Source organism: Astatotilapia calliptera, chromosome 22 (genome assembly GCF_964374335.1).
Source record: "Astatotilapia calliptera chromosome 22, fAstCal68.1, whole genome shotgun sequence".
Classification (NCBI taxonomy): domain Eukaryota; kingdom Metazoa; phylum Chordata; class Actinopteri; order Cichliformes; family Cichlidae; genus Astatotilapia; species Astatotilapia calliptera.
The window spans coordinates 23146030-23163080 of NC_137442.1; the positions used below are offsets into that span (position 1 = coordinate 23146030).

The 17051-nt window shown below is 40.1% G+C and overlaps 1 protein-coding gene across 29 annotated transcripts in view; it reads left to right on the forward strand.

Annotated features, from left to right (window-relative positions):
* The window catches only part of adgrb2 (adhesion G protein-coupled receptor B2), a 256669-nt gene that overhangs the window by 149860 nt on the left and 89758 nt on the right, over window positions 1-17051 (forward strand). For all 29 annotated transcript variants that reach the window (XR_013904851.1, XR_013904850.1, XR_013904848.1 and 26 more), the window contains 4 exons: window positions 385-493; window positions 1773-1919; window positions 7912-7999; window positions 8796-8898. Coding sequence is in view for 24 of the 29 variants with exons in the window: in XM_080296657.1 (XP_080152783.1) it covers window positions 385-493; window positions 1773-1919; window positions 7912-7999; window positions 8796-8898 (447 nt within the window). In the remaining 5 variants the exon portion in view is untranslated. The remainder of the gene's footprint in view (window positions 1-384; window positions 494-1772; window positions 1920-7911; window positions 8000-8795; window positions 8899-17051) is intronic.

Genomic DNA, 17051 nt, shown 5'->3' on the forward strand with positions numbered 1-17051 from the left:
GATCTTTTTGTAAATGTTTATGTGTGGTGATGGAAAATGGGTTTGATTCTACCTATTATTAATGTTTCTTTGAGTTTTAAAAATGCACAATATCCTGTGCGTCTTTGTGCAAGCTTTGTATGGGACCCAATGTGGTACCCCTGCAGCGATTTGTGTTTGCTTGCCATCTGGATATAATAATTTTAAGAAAAAAAGCCAAATATAATATTATAAACCATGTGATTAGGATTTACAGCCCAGGAACACATTCGGTAGTTGAGGTAATGCAGTGAGTAAAAAGGTATCAGTGGTTGAGACGTGTCTCATAGAAGATGGTTGGCTGTGGGTTATAATTGCACTTATGACATCCTTCCGTTCATCTTTCTATCATCGTGCTGTCCACAGATCGCTCCCGGTGCTGCTTTGCTGATGAGGATATTGGAAGATTTCATTCACCTCATTGGAGAGGCCCAGAAGCCTTTTCAGAGTTTTCTAGTGGTTACCAACAACCTCAGTAAGGCCCACTCATTGCTGTCAGATCACACGGCTTCACAGGAGCAGATGAAAGATTTTTTGTACACAAACATCCGGACGACTTACAGTACTGCACAAAAGTCTTGAGCGGCTTAACATATATAGTTGATGAATCAACCAGAGGTCCAGATGTATCTCTCAGGTCCTGTGTCAGGTCTTTGCTGGATTTTCTTTTCTTATTTTTGAAGAACATGACTTTCAGATACTGGTAATTTTTTCTGTAGATAGTTTTTACCCCTGATTTTGACATTCATACCATAGGTGCATCTACTAAAACTCTCAGATGAGTTTGGATCCCAGTGACCTCAAGGTGAATTTCAGACGTGAACTTTTCTGACAATCACCTATGATTGTTAGAAAAGTTTCCAAAAGTTTCTAAAAATTCCAATAATTCAGAATTTAACTACATATGACCAGCACATCAACTTTCAAAGATATTTATATATATTTTGTGAAATTGCTTTTATAGTTTTTTAGATTTATACTAGAGGAGTATCTACTGGGAAGCTGAGGGGTAGCATTGGTGGCTGCCAGTATTTTTAGGCCAGTCAGTTCTTCTTTTGTAGTCCACTTACCCAGTTAGGACACTTGGCACTTCATCCTGAGAAATGGCAAGCATTTGGTAGATAGGTTTTTGGGAATCACCTTGCTGGTTGTAAAAGTACTATTTTATTAAAGTCAAACTGTATTATTGCTGCCATTTTTCATAGATTCGGCTACAGAAATTGGAACAAATGATGAGCTGCTGGTAGCAAAGTGCCTAAAGAATTTAAAATGGGTTCTCTTTTATGTGTAGACACAACTCTGGTTCATTTCTTGAGTTAGATACTCTTTTTATTTTTGAATGATGGTCAGTGTTAAGTGGTTTAACAGACAAAAAATAAGTGTTCCTCTATATATGCTCAGGTAAAAGGACCAAGCTGAAAATGAGTATTTCAAGGAATTCTTGCTCTGTAGAAGCAAAATGGCTCAAGACATCTGCACAGTAATGTATTTCATCACAGTTAGAATTCAGTTGGGAGGGTTTTATTTGTACTATGCATGATCGATGATTTAGATTTTTTTGTATCCAAGTATTGATTTCAATCTGTAAACACATGACCAGCACGTCAATTTTTAACAGTGTATTTTTTTGTGAAGTTTTCTTTATTGTTTTTGTCTGATTTTTGTCTTTTAACCAGCACTCTTTGTTTATTTTCCCAGTGTCATGCCTAAGTGAGTTTTCATGTGGGTTTTGTTTTCATTTGTCATTTGTCCAGTGGTAACCATTCAGAGAGAACCAGTGTCAGCAGTTTCCAGCGATATCAACTTCCCCATGAAGGGCCGGAGGGGCATGAAGGACTGGGCCCGAACAGCGGAAGATAAGCTCTACATCCCGAAAGAGGTTTTCACCATCCCACCTGAAGGTAAGAAAAAAAGGAAATGTGGTTTGTCTACTGACCAGGGTTGATCTAATCTTTTAGGTTGCCAGTTTCAGCTCATAAACACGAGATCATATGTATTTCTTTGTTTGGCTTTTTTCTATAAAAAAGATGGGAAACACAAGGTTAGGAAGGCTTTCATAGTCTATTCTTAACTATAAAGTACATACGTTGTAGTTGTAATTCTTGCTCACTCTCTTAAATCTTTGATATATGAAAAGAACCAACTCATGGTTTCATAATCTAAGGTCAGATCAGCTTGGCAAGTAGAGGTTCCCCCATGTGAATTCTCATACTCAGAGATGTTTCTCACTGAAGCAGAAGGTTTCTCAGGGGCGTTAAAGGGTAGTGCTGAGAAGGATTTGGACTGTAAAGAGGCCCTAGAGGGCTTCTCAAGAAGATGCCAGTCTTTCATCTGTGAAGAAGTGTGTTGCTTCCCCCTGAGAGCATTGAGTCTCATACAATTTTCAAAATCCATTCACTTTGAGCAGCGCAAGAATGTTGACTGCGTTTAGTCGAGGCTACTTTTTTTTTTCGTGCAGTTTCAAGCAAACACAAATGGCGAGAGTTAAAAAAGGAGGAGAAACTACATAGATGATCCCAGAATGGGATGGAAGCTAAATTTGTAAAGGAGAAAGAAAAATGATGTTAAATAGTAATGGTTTGAAGTAGAAATGAGAAATACAGAGGCAGATGCTATCCTCTACGTACAAAGGCAAAGGTCGCTTCCCACAGGAAATTACACTGGCAGACTTTCAGTCAGGCATCCCCGTCCCCTACCTAAATTAAAGTTCAGAGAGACTGCAGGCCAAGAGAGCAGAGCTTCCTCTGACCTCTGACTTGCACTGATGGCACCAACTCCCTTTGATTGGCGCTCAAGATATCCTGTATACTAACCTCAGGGCACGTCACCTCTGATGCTTTATTGTGCACCATGTATTGTGCTAATTCTAAACCACCTAGCATCCAGCCTTCTACTAGCCTATTAAGCGCATTTTTATGGAACAGTGAATTCAGATATCTCAACGGTTGAACAGCAGGTTTTAAGCTGGATCGGTTTAACGCCATTGCTTTTCAAAGTTTCCGCCTTGCTTGCTCTCCATGTTGTGTTTTTCGAACTTACTTTCCTTACTTTATGCCATTTTTCCTCCAATCCTGTTCTTTTTTCTTGTCCATTATCCTTATTGTTTGTCGTGTTGAATGTTTTGTCTCTTGCAGGGCTTATTGTGCCATAAAAGTGACCAGCTGCATTACAGTTACGCTGTGATATTCAGGACATGCAATTGGCATTTTAGCATACACTATTTGGTAAATTGTTTCATCCAAACCGCATATAGCTTTATGAGTTAGGACATTATTAGTACTCTTTGCCCTGTGGGAACTCTGCCACTTCCCATTGGCAGTTCATGAGTTGAGGTCCTCAGTTGATTGCTATCGGTTTGTTTGGTTCATTTACCCTGTAATGAGAGCCTATCTCAGATGGACAGCTTAAACATGCTCATAAAGCCCTATTGGCACCGTTGTGTCTGTAAGTGCGCACGCCAGCGCACGCACGCAGAGCCAATAGATAGGTTCATGAATCGCTTCAGTGGGCAGAGGCTGGGACTGTTCTTCACTGATTTTCGAGGTGACAAACTTCCACTCTCCGTCTCTCTCTCTCCACTGTCTCTTTTTCTCTTGCCATCGTACGAACAGGCAGCGCACTCTGTCTCGCAGCCATGTACACACATCGATCCAAACATACAAGTCAGCAATGGCTTCATATTTCAAATACACCATTGGTGGTTCATGCTCATGGTTATGAGTTGTTAACTTTTAACTCAACAGCCGCCTCCTTTGCTGTTTTGCTTCTCATGATTCTCCCTTTCAGTGTGTGAGATGGAGCTGGAAATTCGGTGATTCATTGAGCATCAATTGGGGCTGACGCCTGAGTTGTTAACCTGAGTTGACATCTTCAGAAACACACTTCCACACTCTCTTAAAGACTGTGATATGTTAGGAAATGTTTAGTTTATTTAAAAAAGTATACCTGTATTTCTCATAAATGCAGGCATCTTTACTCTTTACTGCGAACTGTACTCGCACCACCTCTTTTGTAGATATAATAACAAGTGGTCACACACACGAATTATATCGGTGTATGTGGTTTGAATTAAAGCAAATACTTGCCTGTAACTGCCATTGCGCTAACTGGATTAGGGATTTACAGGCATGCTCAATGAACTCATTGCTGTAGCGAGTGGTCCCATGGATTATTATGAACACAAGTCATACTTTAAATATCTAGATTAGAGTAAAAAGACAAGGGGCTAAATCACAAACACAGACAGAGAGGTCAGGACTGTTCATAGAGATGGTGGTGTCATAGGAAACTGGTGGTCTTTTTGCGGTCTTTTTCCTTAGTTGACAGAAACTTGGAGTGGGAATTAGTAATTATACACTTGGGAACACAGTTGAATAGATGATTCCAGTGTTCAATCTGCAGGAAATTATTTTGCAGACTTGTAAAAATTTGCATCCAGAGAACATGTCATTGTTCCAGCTGAAAATTGACAGGAATAGGCCTATGGTGGCTTGGCAAGAAAAAGTAGTTAAAAGATGTAAAAAGGTATGAAAGGTGCTATAATTTGTGATGCCAACCAATAATAAACACTAGCTCTGCTCATTTTCCTTGGCCAACTGTTTGCCAGAATTAGAGTGGTAACCATTCTAGGCAGCTGCTTCCTGTGGGTATTTTTGGGACTTTGAACCAAGGTAGCTCATCACTGCATTGCACAATTGCCAGAAAAGCCTTTTTCCACAAAGGTTCAGTGTGGTTCTTTCTGGAAATACTTTATCCAGGCAGTGTCCTTATTACCTAAACCATACACAGTTTCCAGTAGGCAGAAAACATGCCACCTATAATTAAAAGCTGGAAATACACCAGATAAGTGCAAATCAGTGCCATGGGAATTCATGCAGACTTATTAGTAGTGAGCTGCTGAGGCAAAGACCATCAGCTGCATTGGATATTCACAATCGCATATACACGTGTCTTGAAAAGTTGGGTCAGTTTAGAAGTTTCCAAAATTTAAAGCAATTGAGCAACTTAGAAGTTAAATAGAAGGCAGTTAGTGGTAATATTGGCATCACTGAACCAAAGTAGCCTGAGCCTGATCAATATGTTTATTTAAGCAGGAGACCACACTTGTTGTGGTGTGCAAAACAGAAAAGTACTGAAAATTAAGGAAGAAAGAAAAAAACAACTGACAAGGAGCTTTCTGTCTTCGATTAAATTGCTAAGTTATGGCTTAGAATCAACTGCAAGAATATATTTTCCTGATAAATGACATATTAAAGTTCACAGCTGGTGACTGGTGGTTTGCCATTTTCCTGGATTACAGCTGACCACCAATCATTTAGATGTTTAGCAAGGGCAGAGTGACAAAAAGTCTGTTCATGGGAAATTAGAGTTTTGTGATTGAGTGCTTTTGTGGTATTAATCATCCTCAAGCGTAGGAGTGCCACCCCCTCACATAGATTTACCATTTACCCATAATACATTGACTTTCTCATTTGCATGCCTTGGCAGACACTGTCCAATTAGGATCCATCAAACTTGCAGGCTTTCTCATGCTGACTTTGATCTGTTTTTTTTGCCTCCTCGCAAGTCTCACAATTGCGTTTTTTTCCACAGTTGAGATCTTTTTGTCTCTTCCTCTTTCTCTTCTCGTCTGTCTTTGCATAGCTATCTCTCTTCCCAAGTATTACCTCTTAGGCAGCAGGCAGACAGATTTTGGATGAGTCACCCAGTGTGTCTGATACCATCAGCCCTCTCTGTCTCCTCCCCCCCCCCCCCCCCCATCTCTCAGCCTAAAAGGGCAAAGGAGGGAGTGGCATCTCTCAGCATGAACTCTTTCCCTCATACTTTCCCCCTTCTGCTTCCTTCTGCCTCCTCTCACTTGAGACAAAGTGACATTTACAGAGGGACACTACATCTCCTTGGGAGCTCCTGCTCTTTTTGGCAAAAGAACACTCAATAGAGCGATGGAAGGCAAGGGGGTGTAAAAGAGGACTATTGAAAAGAGTGAAAAAGTTGAAAAGTGCATGGGAGAATAGCAACAACAACAGAGATGGATAAGAGGGGTGTGTGCTGAGGTGGAGGAGAAGAGGAAGAAAGGGGATTTGGAACTAACATGAAGCGAGAGGGACAAGGACAGTGTCTGAAGTTGTCTGACACACTGACTTTTCTTTACTCATGTTTCGTGCATGTTGGTAAAAGGCTTGCTTTTAGGAATGAGGTTTTGATACTTCAGCAGTTCTAGATACACAGTAATGCTGAGCTACTATAACTGCTCAAAGGAAACAAAGTGACAGTGTCTCCACCCACACAAAGTGTGAAACCAGCGTCTTGCACCTGACTTACGTTTTCAGCTGAGAAGCATAATTACTCTGGATATGGAATGTGTAGCTGCCAGAAACTTTGGGAAGGCGCTGCAATATTCTCACCTTTCTTATTTTGATGTAGCCACCAGAGCATGTTAGTGTCATTTAAGGAGTACATTTAAATTAGGCTGAAATGTTGATGGTTGATGAGACAGGTAAATCTAATTATTTAGTTGACCAGTGCAACTTAGCTCAAACTTAATTTATGTTAAATAGTAAAACTACAGACTTTATGGAAAATCATCAGGCTTATCCTTAAAGAAAAGAGGGTTATTAGTTTTAAGCTATCCTGTCCACATCCTTCATTTCTCCACTATCTTCTATTGTCTATTATCAATGCACCAGAGGTGCTGCACTGTTAAATCAATCACATTATACATACTACTACTCACCGGTTACGTGGAAGGGCAAACACAGACCTGTCTGAAGGAGTTTATGAATGAAACAGATGAATAATGAATGCAATCCAGGTTTTGATGAAATGTCAGGAGATCAAGTTATGTTTGTTTCTTACAGCTGCATGCATATAGGTCATGCATATTTAAACAGTGGTAAACATTAGGAGCGTTCATAGCGACTAATTTTCTGGGCGTTTAAACAAGAGAACAAACCTGCAGCAGCGTAGTGTAAAAGAAAACATTTCAAACTGCGCACACTTTAAATGCGCAATGTTAAATATTAGCCAAGCATATATTATATCTGTATTTTAGGAGATACATGAAACTGTTAATTACGTTCTTGATTAATTCAAGCGTGTTTTAAATGTTGCTGAAATTTGCAACACTGTGCGTTGTATGACATTGCAAATTCATAGGTTTTTTTTATTATATTTTGCAGAGTTATCTAACCTTAGCAGTGCTAGTAGCAGTAGCATTGGTTTCTTCCTTGGTAGGCTCAATACCCCAGTGCAGAATATGGTTACACATGACTTCAGTTACTGATTTATATTTCAGTTTATCCCAACAAAGCCAACATACGGCCATTTTTAAAATTAGTTTTTACATCAAAGTACTGCAGAAGCTGGTTAGCTCTACAGGTTAGAACTGCTCTCTTTACTTTCCCTGTCACTAGTCTACAACTTCTATTCTCAGAAATCGCGAGAGAGTGGCCAGTGGTGTCCTAACAACTTTGGCCTGTACATACTGTTACTTGTATTTCTGACACTGATTAGCAAGGGCAGCAATAAATCATACAGAGCATTTACGCACCACAGCCCAAAGTTGCGTCTTGAACTTGTCACAAGTTTCCATGTCATTTTCATTGTGCTCCTAGCATCAGTGTATAGCCAGTGATGAGTTTTAGCAGATTCTAGTCTAGAGCTGTTTGACTTTTTTTTTTTTTGGGGGTTGAAATAAAATGTTAGATATGAAATATTTTCCATTTGCCTCAAGCTGTTTTTGTTGTTGTGAAAATTTCATTGCATTGTAGTTTTCAGCAACAAGAGCCTTTGAACAAGATAACAAGGGGGATATGGGATAAACCGGCCGATGGGCTGAAAGATTTGGAGTTTATTTTGAAGGTATTAAAACGTACTGATTTTCTTTTCTTTCAGAGCAAGAAGCCGAAACAGAATCTACAATGTACTATGTCATTGGAGCCATCTTGTACAGGACACTTGGCATCATTTTACCTCCAGCGACGTGAGTACTTAATTATTCTTTATTGTTATTGAGGATTTAAAACCACATTTCATTCTTATCTTTTCGCTGTCCTTTCTTTTACCTTTCTGTAACTCATTTTTTTCTTGCGCTTTGTCTGACTTTTTAATCTCTCTCGTGGTCTCTTCATTCTTACAACAGTCTCTCTTTATTTCTGTGCATTTTCTATTTTTTCCTTCCCTTCTTTCGAACTTCCAGTTCTCCATATGTCTTTTCTTCCCTTTTACAACTCTGCTGCTTCTCTTGTGTCCTTGCGCCTGCTTACCACACTTATCAAAAAGCACACTTCCCTAGATGTTTCCCCCTTCCTTTGAGTTGTCAGTATATTTTTGGAAGTGTACACTGAGCTTGGATTGGGTGTGGGCCTAATGGGTCCCAAAACTTGCATAGAACATGCAGTAATAAAAGTTAGAAGAAATCAGGAGGTTGTGAAAAAGGCCATTGTGATATGGTGTTTGTGCTGGCCCCGGGCCCTTTTATTCAGGTCACTGCTCTTGGTTGTGGATTAGCTGGATCTGTTTAAAACCCTTTTCACTCTGTAGCCATGCTGAATGTTAATGGGTGCAGTATTCTGTTTTTAGTCAGGCGCTCTCTTTCTTCTCTCTTTTAGATTTCCTCACCTCCTACTAGTTTGCTTTTGTTATTTGTTGGTATTTGTATGTATTATTTTTGGTCTTTCTCCAAAGTCATAGAGCCCATTCAGCTCCATCTTAAATGTACACCAACACTTGTCTAAAAAACAAAAAAGATAAAAATAAAAAAACGAATGTCTTTACAGTCCGCCTGCAGTGATCAACTCCAAAATCCTGACCGTGACAATACGACCGGAACCACAACCCAGTGAGCCCATGGTGGTGGTGGAGCTGTCACCGCTATTAAATGTAAGTATATAAAAGGCTGTTTTCTTTTCTCTGGCAACTATTCAAAACCGCTAAGCTTCTGCTTCGGACCACTGAGAAAAAGTTAGATTGTCTTGTAAGCAGTTTTAAGGGATGAAAGAATGCATCACATCATGTTTTTTATTTTCATCATCTAAACTTTCCCAAATGAAAAAAAAAAACCCCAAAACATTTAAAATAAATGAAGTAAATGAAGTTTTTTCTAGTGCAAGGGTTTGAATTTTTCTGCTTGTAGTAAGTATTTTCCAAGAAAATAAATTTGTTTAAGGCTTTAAGCAACTCCTCTTCTCCCAGCCGACCCATGTTTTCTAAGTTCAGATGAAGCTCAAAGTGCTGCATGCTATAAAGCGCCATAGCGCTCGGTGAATTGCCTGAATAAACGCAGACCTTTTTGACTTCCCTGTATCGCGCTGTCTCCTGGTAGCTGTTCAGTTTATATTACATTGGAGTGCGTTATTATAACGACTCATGGGGTGTCTTCAGCGGAAAAGGACTAAGTGCTAGTTTAATGAGAGGCATGCTTCACGACCTCGATGTGATGTGGGTTTCTTTGGGCATTCTGCTGTGTAAAGGTGGACATAGTTTTGAAGATAATGTTAAATATTTAACAGCTCCCTCCTGACAACACACACACACACAACCTCCTTCAGCTATCTTAGTGAGGACCTTCATTGACATAATGCTTTCCCTAGCCCCTTACTCTAACCCTAACCATTAAAAATGAATGCCTAACCCTAATCCTTACCCTAAACCTAACCATAACCTAATTATAACCCTGACACTAAAACCACATTTTGAGCCTCAAAAATGCCTTTAAATGCCTTCAAATTTGTGAGGACCGGGTTGTGTGTCCTCACAAGTGACTGTTGGTTCTCACAAGTATAGTAGAATGCAGATTTTGGTCCTCACAAAGATAGCTAGACAGGAACACACACACACACACACACTATATATATATTGACGAAGACATGCTAAAATGAAAGTGGAATCAGTCTCTTGCTGTGTTGACCAGGACTTGAGGGTCAAAAGTATTGCAAAGTTTCATTTAGAAAGACTTAGTATTCATTCGCTATTCCCTGTGAGTTCATCTCCCTGCTGTAAACCACTGATTCATTACACAATTATGGCAGTTTCTTTATATGCCTCTATCTTTTATCTTCCTATTATTCTGCTTTTTAACGCTTTTGGCAAAGCAAAGGTATTGCAGGTTGCACATCCTCTTTCTAGCAGATGATGTCTTAATGCTGATCCTTGCATGCTGCTTTGTACTATAAACCAGAGGCTCCCGCTGAGGACGGACACTTATCTGGCACACAGCCCAGGGCTGACACATATAGTAGATCACATGCACACCCTAAACCAGTGGATGAGATGCCATTGTTACTATTTTAAACAATATATCCTATGTATATCAAATTATTCTAAACATTGGGGTGGGAATTGTAAATGGAATTTTTTTTAAAGGAAGAGTGATGACAATTAATGCAGCAGATGCATCTAGTCCCTTGATATGTCATGCATCAGAAATGCTCTGCCCTATATTACTCATTAATCAACTGAATAGTCTCAAGTTAAATTAAAGCAGCAACAGTATGGCCCTTGCACCTCAGTGAACATCCAGGTGTGCTGAAGGTGAGACGTTTTACGCGGTAACATGAATGAATTAAGCCTGGGATGCTATTTGGGTGTTGTATAAATTTACCGCTGATCACCTGTGAACACTAGGTGGCGATAAAGAGTGTCCACCAACTAAAAGTCTTGCTGCTGCACGTAATTTGATAAACCACTAATGAAAGTTTCATGTAGATGAAGTGATGATGATTATCACCTAATGCTTACTTCATGTTGCTACTAGTACTTCAATAAAGCGATTGTAGGTGGCGCTGTAGAATCATGTTGAACCGCCCATGTTTAAGACCCAAAAATACATAAATTTTCACCAGACCTGACACATGTGCAAAATTTCATGAAGGCGGAAGTGCAGCTTATCCTTGCTGACACAGGGCTGGACAGTTCGTCATTCCATCTTATGGCTAAAGGAGAAGCATGATGGTTTTACAGTGGCCTTGCACACAGACTACAGGCAACTTTGCAGATGTTGTCTATAAGTTGTTGTTGGTTATAAGAGGCAGTGTCACAAACAATCGGTCTGTGTGGTACTCTTGTTTGTGCTGTTATTGGTCCTTGCCAGCCACAGAGAAGAGCGGGTTATAACATACAAAAGAGCTGAAGCAAAACTGTATGTATAAAAAAAATGACAAGAGTATGGAAAGGCTTGGAAAAATCTGGAATAGCAACAGCACATTGCCATTCACTGCTCCAGACAAATAGCTACATTGGGCTGCACAACCTAGTTAGAGGTGCCTTTACTTGGGAGATTTTCTATAGAAAGCACTGTAGTATCTAGCCATCCCAAGGAATGTACCTATCTCCCTTCTGGAGGTAGGTACAGGAAAGGTCGACAATGGCAGAAACCTTAGCCTCAACAGGATGAATCTGGTCATAAAGGTTCCTTCAAAAGTTAGGTGACAGTGGCCTTGCCAAACTCACATGTTGCCAAGTTTAGTGTCAGAAAAGCTTCTGCTTCAAAAAAAAATGATTCATTGTTGCAATGTGCTATGCCCAATGGGGAAAATAAATAACCACATCAACTAGATAAATATTGCAGTTTGAAACATTACCCAGGACGGTGGTCATTAGCCTTTGAAAGGTCACAGGTGCATTTTTCATCTCAAAAGACCATCACAGTACACTGCAAAAAGTGATCAGGCGTAACAAATGCTGAGACTTCAAAAGCTATTTCAGCAAGCAGGATTTGGCAGTAACCTGTAAGGAGGTCTAACTTACTGACATCTGTTGCTGAGCTGATGCTGTCTATACAATCCTCAGCGTGAGGTATCAGAAAAAAAACAGACACTAGCTGTGTCCCAAAACGTAGGCCGAATCCTTTGGAGGACCCGGCCTGCGCGGTCTACGTGGGCCAGGTCCTTCGAAGACCGAAAAGGCCGGAAGTGCGAGGTTGTGAAATGCGACAGTCTAGCCTTCAGATTTGCGTCACCGCTGTCTCGGTGGAGTTTAATAAACTCGGCCGTCTGCTCTTTGCTATCTAAAATATAACAGGACACTGGCGTAAATTCTTGACCGTCTCACAGTTTGTTTGACGTTTATTCAGCTGTGTGAAAATCCCAGAGAAACCCACCCGAGGGATTAATAAAGTTTTGTTTAATCTAATCTACTCTAATAACTTTGATCTACGCCAAACCGATTTACTGCAGAACAAATAAAACATCGAAAAAAGCCAAACAATTACATTTTTAAGTCATCCGAGTGACTTATATATTATCTTTAACCTGAGAAAACGATGAAGCCGGGAGTCCGCTGCTCTCGCCGGGTCGAGTGACCATTGAACCCCCCCGGCTAGCTATCGAGCGGGTGGGTAACAGACGTCTCCGAAAATGTCGGAGCACTTTTGCAAATATGCAATGTCTTAATAAACCAAGCAGATATTTGAAGTTTACATGGCTACTTTCTCGCCTGAAAGTATGTTAAAAGTTTATTTTGTGACCCAGAAAGATTAATAAGAGTAATATTAAAACTTAATAGCGGCCGCCATTGTTGGGAATTGGAATTGGCTGGGCCGTGCTATGAATTCTGGGATATGGTGGGCCACACCTGACCGATCCTTCAAATTCGGGGAAATGAAGGACGCATTTGTTGGCTGCATTTGAAAGAGTCGACGAATTTGGACAGCCTTCGTCGCCTAGCTGTGACGTAATCGGCCTTCAAATGCGGCCTCCGAAGGATGCAGCCTACGTTTTAGGACACAGCTACTGTCTGCGTTCACTTGTGAGGAAGCGTTGAGTGCCATCTGAGTTTGCCGTGCACAGACAGGGAGAACTCAGCGGACTAGAATTAGGTTTGCTTATGCTGTGTTCCAGCGAGTACTTTACTCCGTTCTTCGTCATCTCTTTCAATTCAAATGTTATTTAATTTAAAATTTAATTTGAAGTGCACCGCTATGACAGCAAATCACCTTTGCTACACATATGTTATTCCTCCCAAGAAGGTTCTTTCTGAAACTTAAGTCAAACGGATCAGTTGTCATGCTCACAGCTGTTAACAGACCCAAAAACCAAACAGTCTCCAAAACCAAACTTCCACCATCTAGTGCTGGTATGAGAAGTCCTCGACATGTGCTCCCAACTATGTTACATTCCCAAAATGGTTTACAGGTAACATAATACTAGATGGGGGAACATGAGGAGTTTGTTTGGGTTGGTTTAAACAATTTATTGCCAAAATGTTAACAATGAAGCATAAGGCGAGTACACCAAACAAAAAAAGCTCAAACTTAAAATAAAACTCCATCAACAAATTACCTTAGTTAAAAGAAAGGTTCCAAATCTATACATCAACTACATATCAACCAAAGAAAAATAGGAGAAAAAGGTGTACGTCAAAAGAAAATGGCAGCTCTCCCTTACAAGTTTCTTCTGGCGACTGCAAGAGAAGGCAGAACAGCTAAGGATAAATCTTTTAGGTTTAGCAAGAAAAAAACAAGAAAGGCAGAAACTTAGGAAAGCTAACCAAAACAGGTAAGGCTTCACTCAAAAACAAATGCTGCTCTAACAACCAAAAAGATTGGTCAGCTTTTATCAACTTTGAAGAGGCTGCAGGATTCCGACTTCAGCCAAGGACATGAAAAACAAGATCATCAAGAGTCAGTAGTAGGGAAGGGTGGAAGTCAGGACCTGGAAGCAGCACAGTAAATATTTCCTCATCCTAAGCTTTATATTTTTTAAAAGGAATATAATACCTGTTTTTGGAAATATTTGGAAGAAATTCACAGAAGCACAGGGAGTACATAGAAAAAGAACAAGCAGGAAAATCCCGACTGAAGTTTAAGTGAGGAACCCTTCTGTGAGGTGAGAGTGCTAACCACAGCACCACTCTGCCTTCATTTAAACTGTAACCGGGTTTTAATCATAGCCACACAATTCTGTAATTGCTACTTGAAATTAATTGGGCTTTTAGCAGCTCCTGAATACAAAATACAATAGAGAATATTAACCCTCTGATGCATGAATTATGAAAGCCTTGGTCAAGATTTTTTTCTTAAGTGCTTTTATTCTTCTCAGGACATGAAAAAAAATGTTCAACTCTTTTTTCCCCAAAAATATGTTTTTTTATAAAGTTATAAACTTGTCCACTCCAGTGGACTACATGCGCCTGAGCACTTAGCATGAAATACTGTGAATTTACTATAAAAATTAATTACCTTGTGTTCTATTGTAAATATACAAACACTTGTTTGCTTGTATCCTTTGAAAAACATCTCAGCAATTTTTTTGGAACTTTCAACTCATAAGGCCCCAATGTTTAGACGTAAATAACAAAACCAATCAACAGTCCTAGCTGTGAATCCTACACCTGAATATGGCAAACTATCTCCAACAAGAGAAACATTTTTGAGTCTACACAGTTCTATAACGATGCAGGACAGTATTACCAAGCCCTTAGTAGCATGCTGGAAGAAAACACAAACTGACATCTTAGTCTCTGCATCTCCAAACACTTCTGTGTTCATCACACCTAGGCTGTCCGTAGTTCCTATGTCTCGGTTCTGCTCTGGCAGCCACTCTCATCATCACTGGACTTATCACTGAACTCATCATCACTGCACTCATCAATGAAATCATCATCACTGGAGCTGGATGGAATTTCCTGGACTATTCTGTACGCTGCCTTATTCTTTGCTGCATTTGAAGTCTACAAAATATGATAAAATAATTATTATAGTAACTCAAACTACAGCTGATCTGCACAGAAATATACATTTTAAATGAGTAGCTTATAAATGTAACAATTATATGCTTACTTATAACCAAAACAGTCCCAAAAAACAGTGAGACAATTTATGACTTATGTTAAAAAAATATAGTGGGTAATGCATGATGTCCACTACAGTGGACACATGGTTAATCGTAGTTTTCTACATATTAGACATAACAATTTCTTATTCCAAACAGATAATATCCTTCCCTAGATGTTACTGCATATCATCATATTTTTTTTACCTGTTGGGCTCTTTTAGCATAGAAGGACGTCATGTCTTCTAGTACTAAAATAGGCTATATTTTTGATAGAACTTCATTACAGGGAGTGCAGAATTATTAGGCAAGTTGTATTTTTGAGGAATAATTTTATTATTGAACAACAACCATGTTCTCAATGAACCCAAAAAACTTAATATCAAAGCTGAATGTTTTTGGAAGTAGTTTTTAGTTTGTTTTTAGTTTTAGCTATTTTAGGGGGATATCTGTGTGTGCAGGTGACTATTACTGTGCATAATTATTAGGCAACTTAACAAAAAACAAATATATACCCATTTCATTTATTTATTTTTACCAGTGAAACCAATATAACATCTCCACATTCACAAATATACATTTCTGACATTCAAAAACAAAACAAAAACAAATCAGCGACCAATATAGCCACCTTTCTTTGCAAGGACACTCAAAAGCCTGCCATCCATGGATTCTGTCAGTGTTTTGATCTGTTCACCATCAACATTGCGTGCAGCAGCAACCACAGCCTCCCAGACACTGTTCAGAGAGGTGTACTGTTTTCCCTCCTTGTAAATCTCACATTTGATGATGGACCACAGGTTCTCAATGGGGTTCAGATCAGGTGAACGAGGTGGCCATGTCATTAGTTTTTCTTCTTTTATACCCTTCCTTGCCAGCCACGCTGTGGAGTACTTGGACGCGTGTGATGGAGCATTGTCCTGCATGAAAATCATGTTTTTCTTGAAGGATGCAGACTTCTTCCTGTACCACTGCTTGAAGAAGGTGTCTTCCAGAAACTGGCAGTAGGACTGGGAGTTGAGCTTGACTCCATCCTCAACCCGAAAAGGCCCCACAAGCTCATCTTTGATGATACCAGCCCAAACCAGTACTCCACCTCCACCTTGCTGGCGTCTGAGTCGGACTGGAGCTCTCTGCCCTTTACCAATCCAGCCACGGGCCCATCCATCTGGCCCATCAAGACTCACTCTCATTTCATCAGTCCATAAAACCTTAGAAAAACCAGTCTTGAGATATTTCTTGGCCCAGTCATGACGTTTCAGCTTGTGTGTCTTGTTCAGTGGTAGTCGTCTTTCAGCCTTTCTTACCTTGGCCATGTCTCTGAGTATTGCACACCTTGTGCTTTTGGGCACTCCAGTGATGTTGCAGCTCTGAAATATGGCCAAACTGGTGGCAAGTGGCATCTTGGCAGCTGCACGCTTGACTTTTCTCAGTTCATGGGAAGTTATTTTGCGCCTTGGTTTTTCCACACACTTCTTGCGACCCTGTTGACTATTTTGAATGAAACGCTTGATTGTTCGATGATCACGCTTCAGAAGCTTTGCAATTTTGAGACTGCTGCATCCCTCTGCAAGATATCTCACTATTTTTGACTTTTCTGAGCCTGTCAAGTCCTTCTTTTGACCCATTTTGCCAAAGGAAAGGACGTTGCCTAATAATTATGCACACCTGATATAGGGTGTTGATGTCATTAGACCACACCCCTTCTCATTACAGAGATGCACATCACCTAATATGCTTAATTGGTAGTAGGCTTTCGAGCCTATACAGCTTGGAGTAAGACAACATGCATGAAGAGGATGATGTGGACAAAATACTCATTTGCCCAATAATTCTGCACTCCCTGTAAAGGTAACAACTCCTGAGTAGGAGCGCCTGTAAAGGTTACATTTAGACAGAGTCGGCTAACAAGCAGCCAGTGATCTAGATGTTAACTCTTGAGAATAATAACTTCAAATGTCCACCAAAGAAAAAAATAGTTCCAGTTTTTCCATATAATATTAATACAGCATTAATAATGCTTTTTCTTTAAAAGGGCAGAATACAGTGTCTTCTGTAGTTGTGTCGACTTTGGCCAATGTAGAAACATCCAGCTGCTACAGCAGTGGCCTGGCAACAGCTGCCTCAGGCTTCACTCTCATAGGGGAATGTTAGGGTCTCTGTGCTGGGTCATGTCTTCTCTGAGAGGACATCTGCTCCAGTCAGACTCCCTGTGTATCTCCCCGGTGTCCTAATGTGTGTGTGCGTGGGTATGTGTGTCTTTAA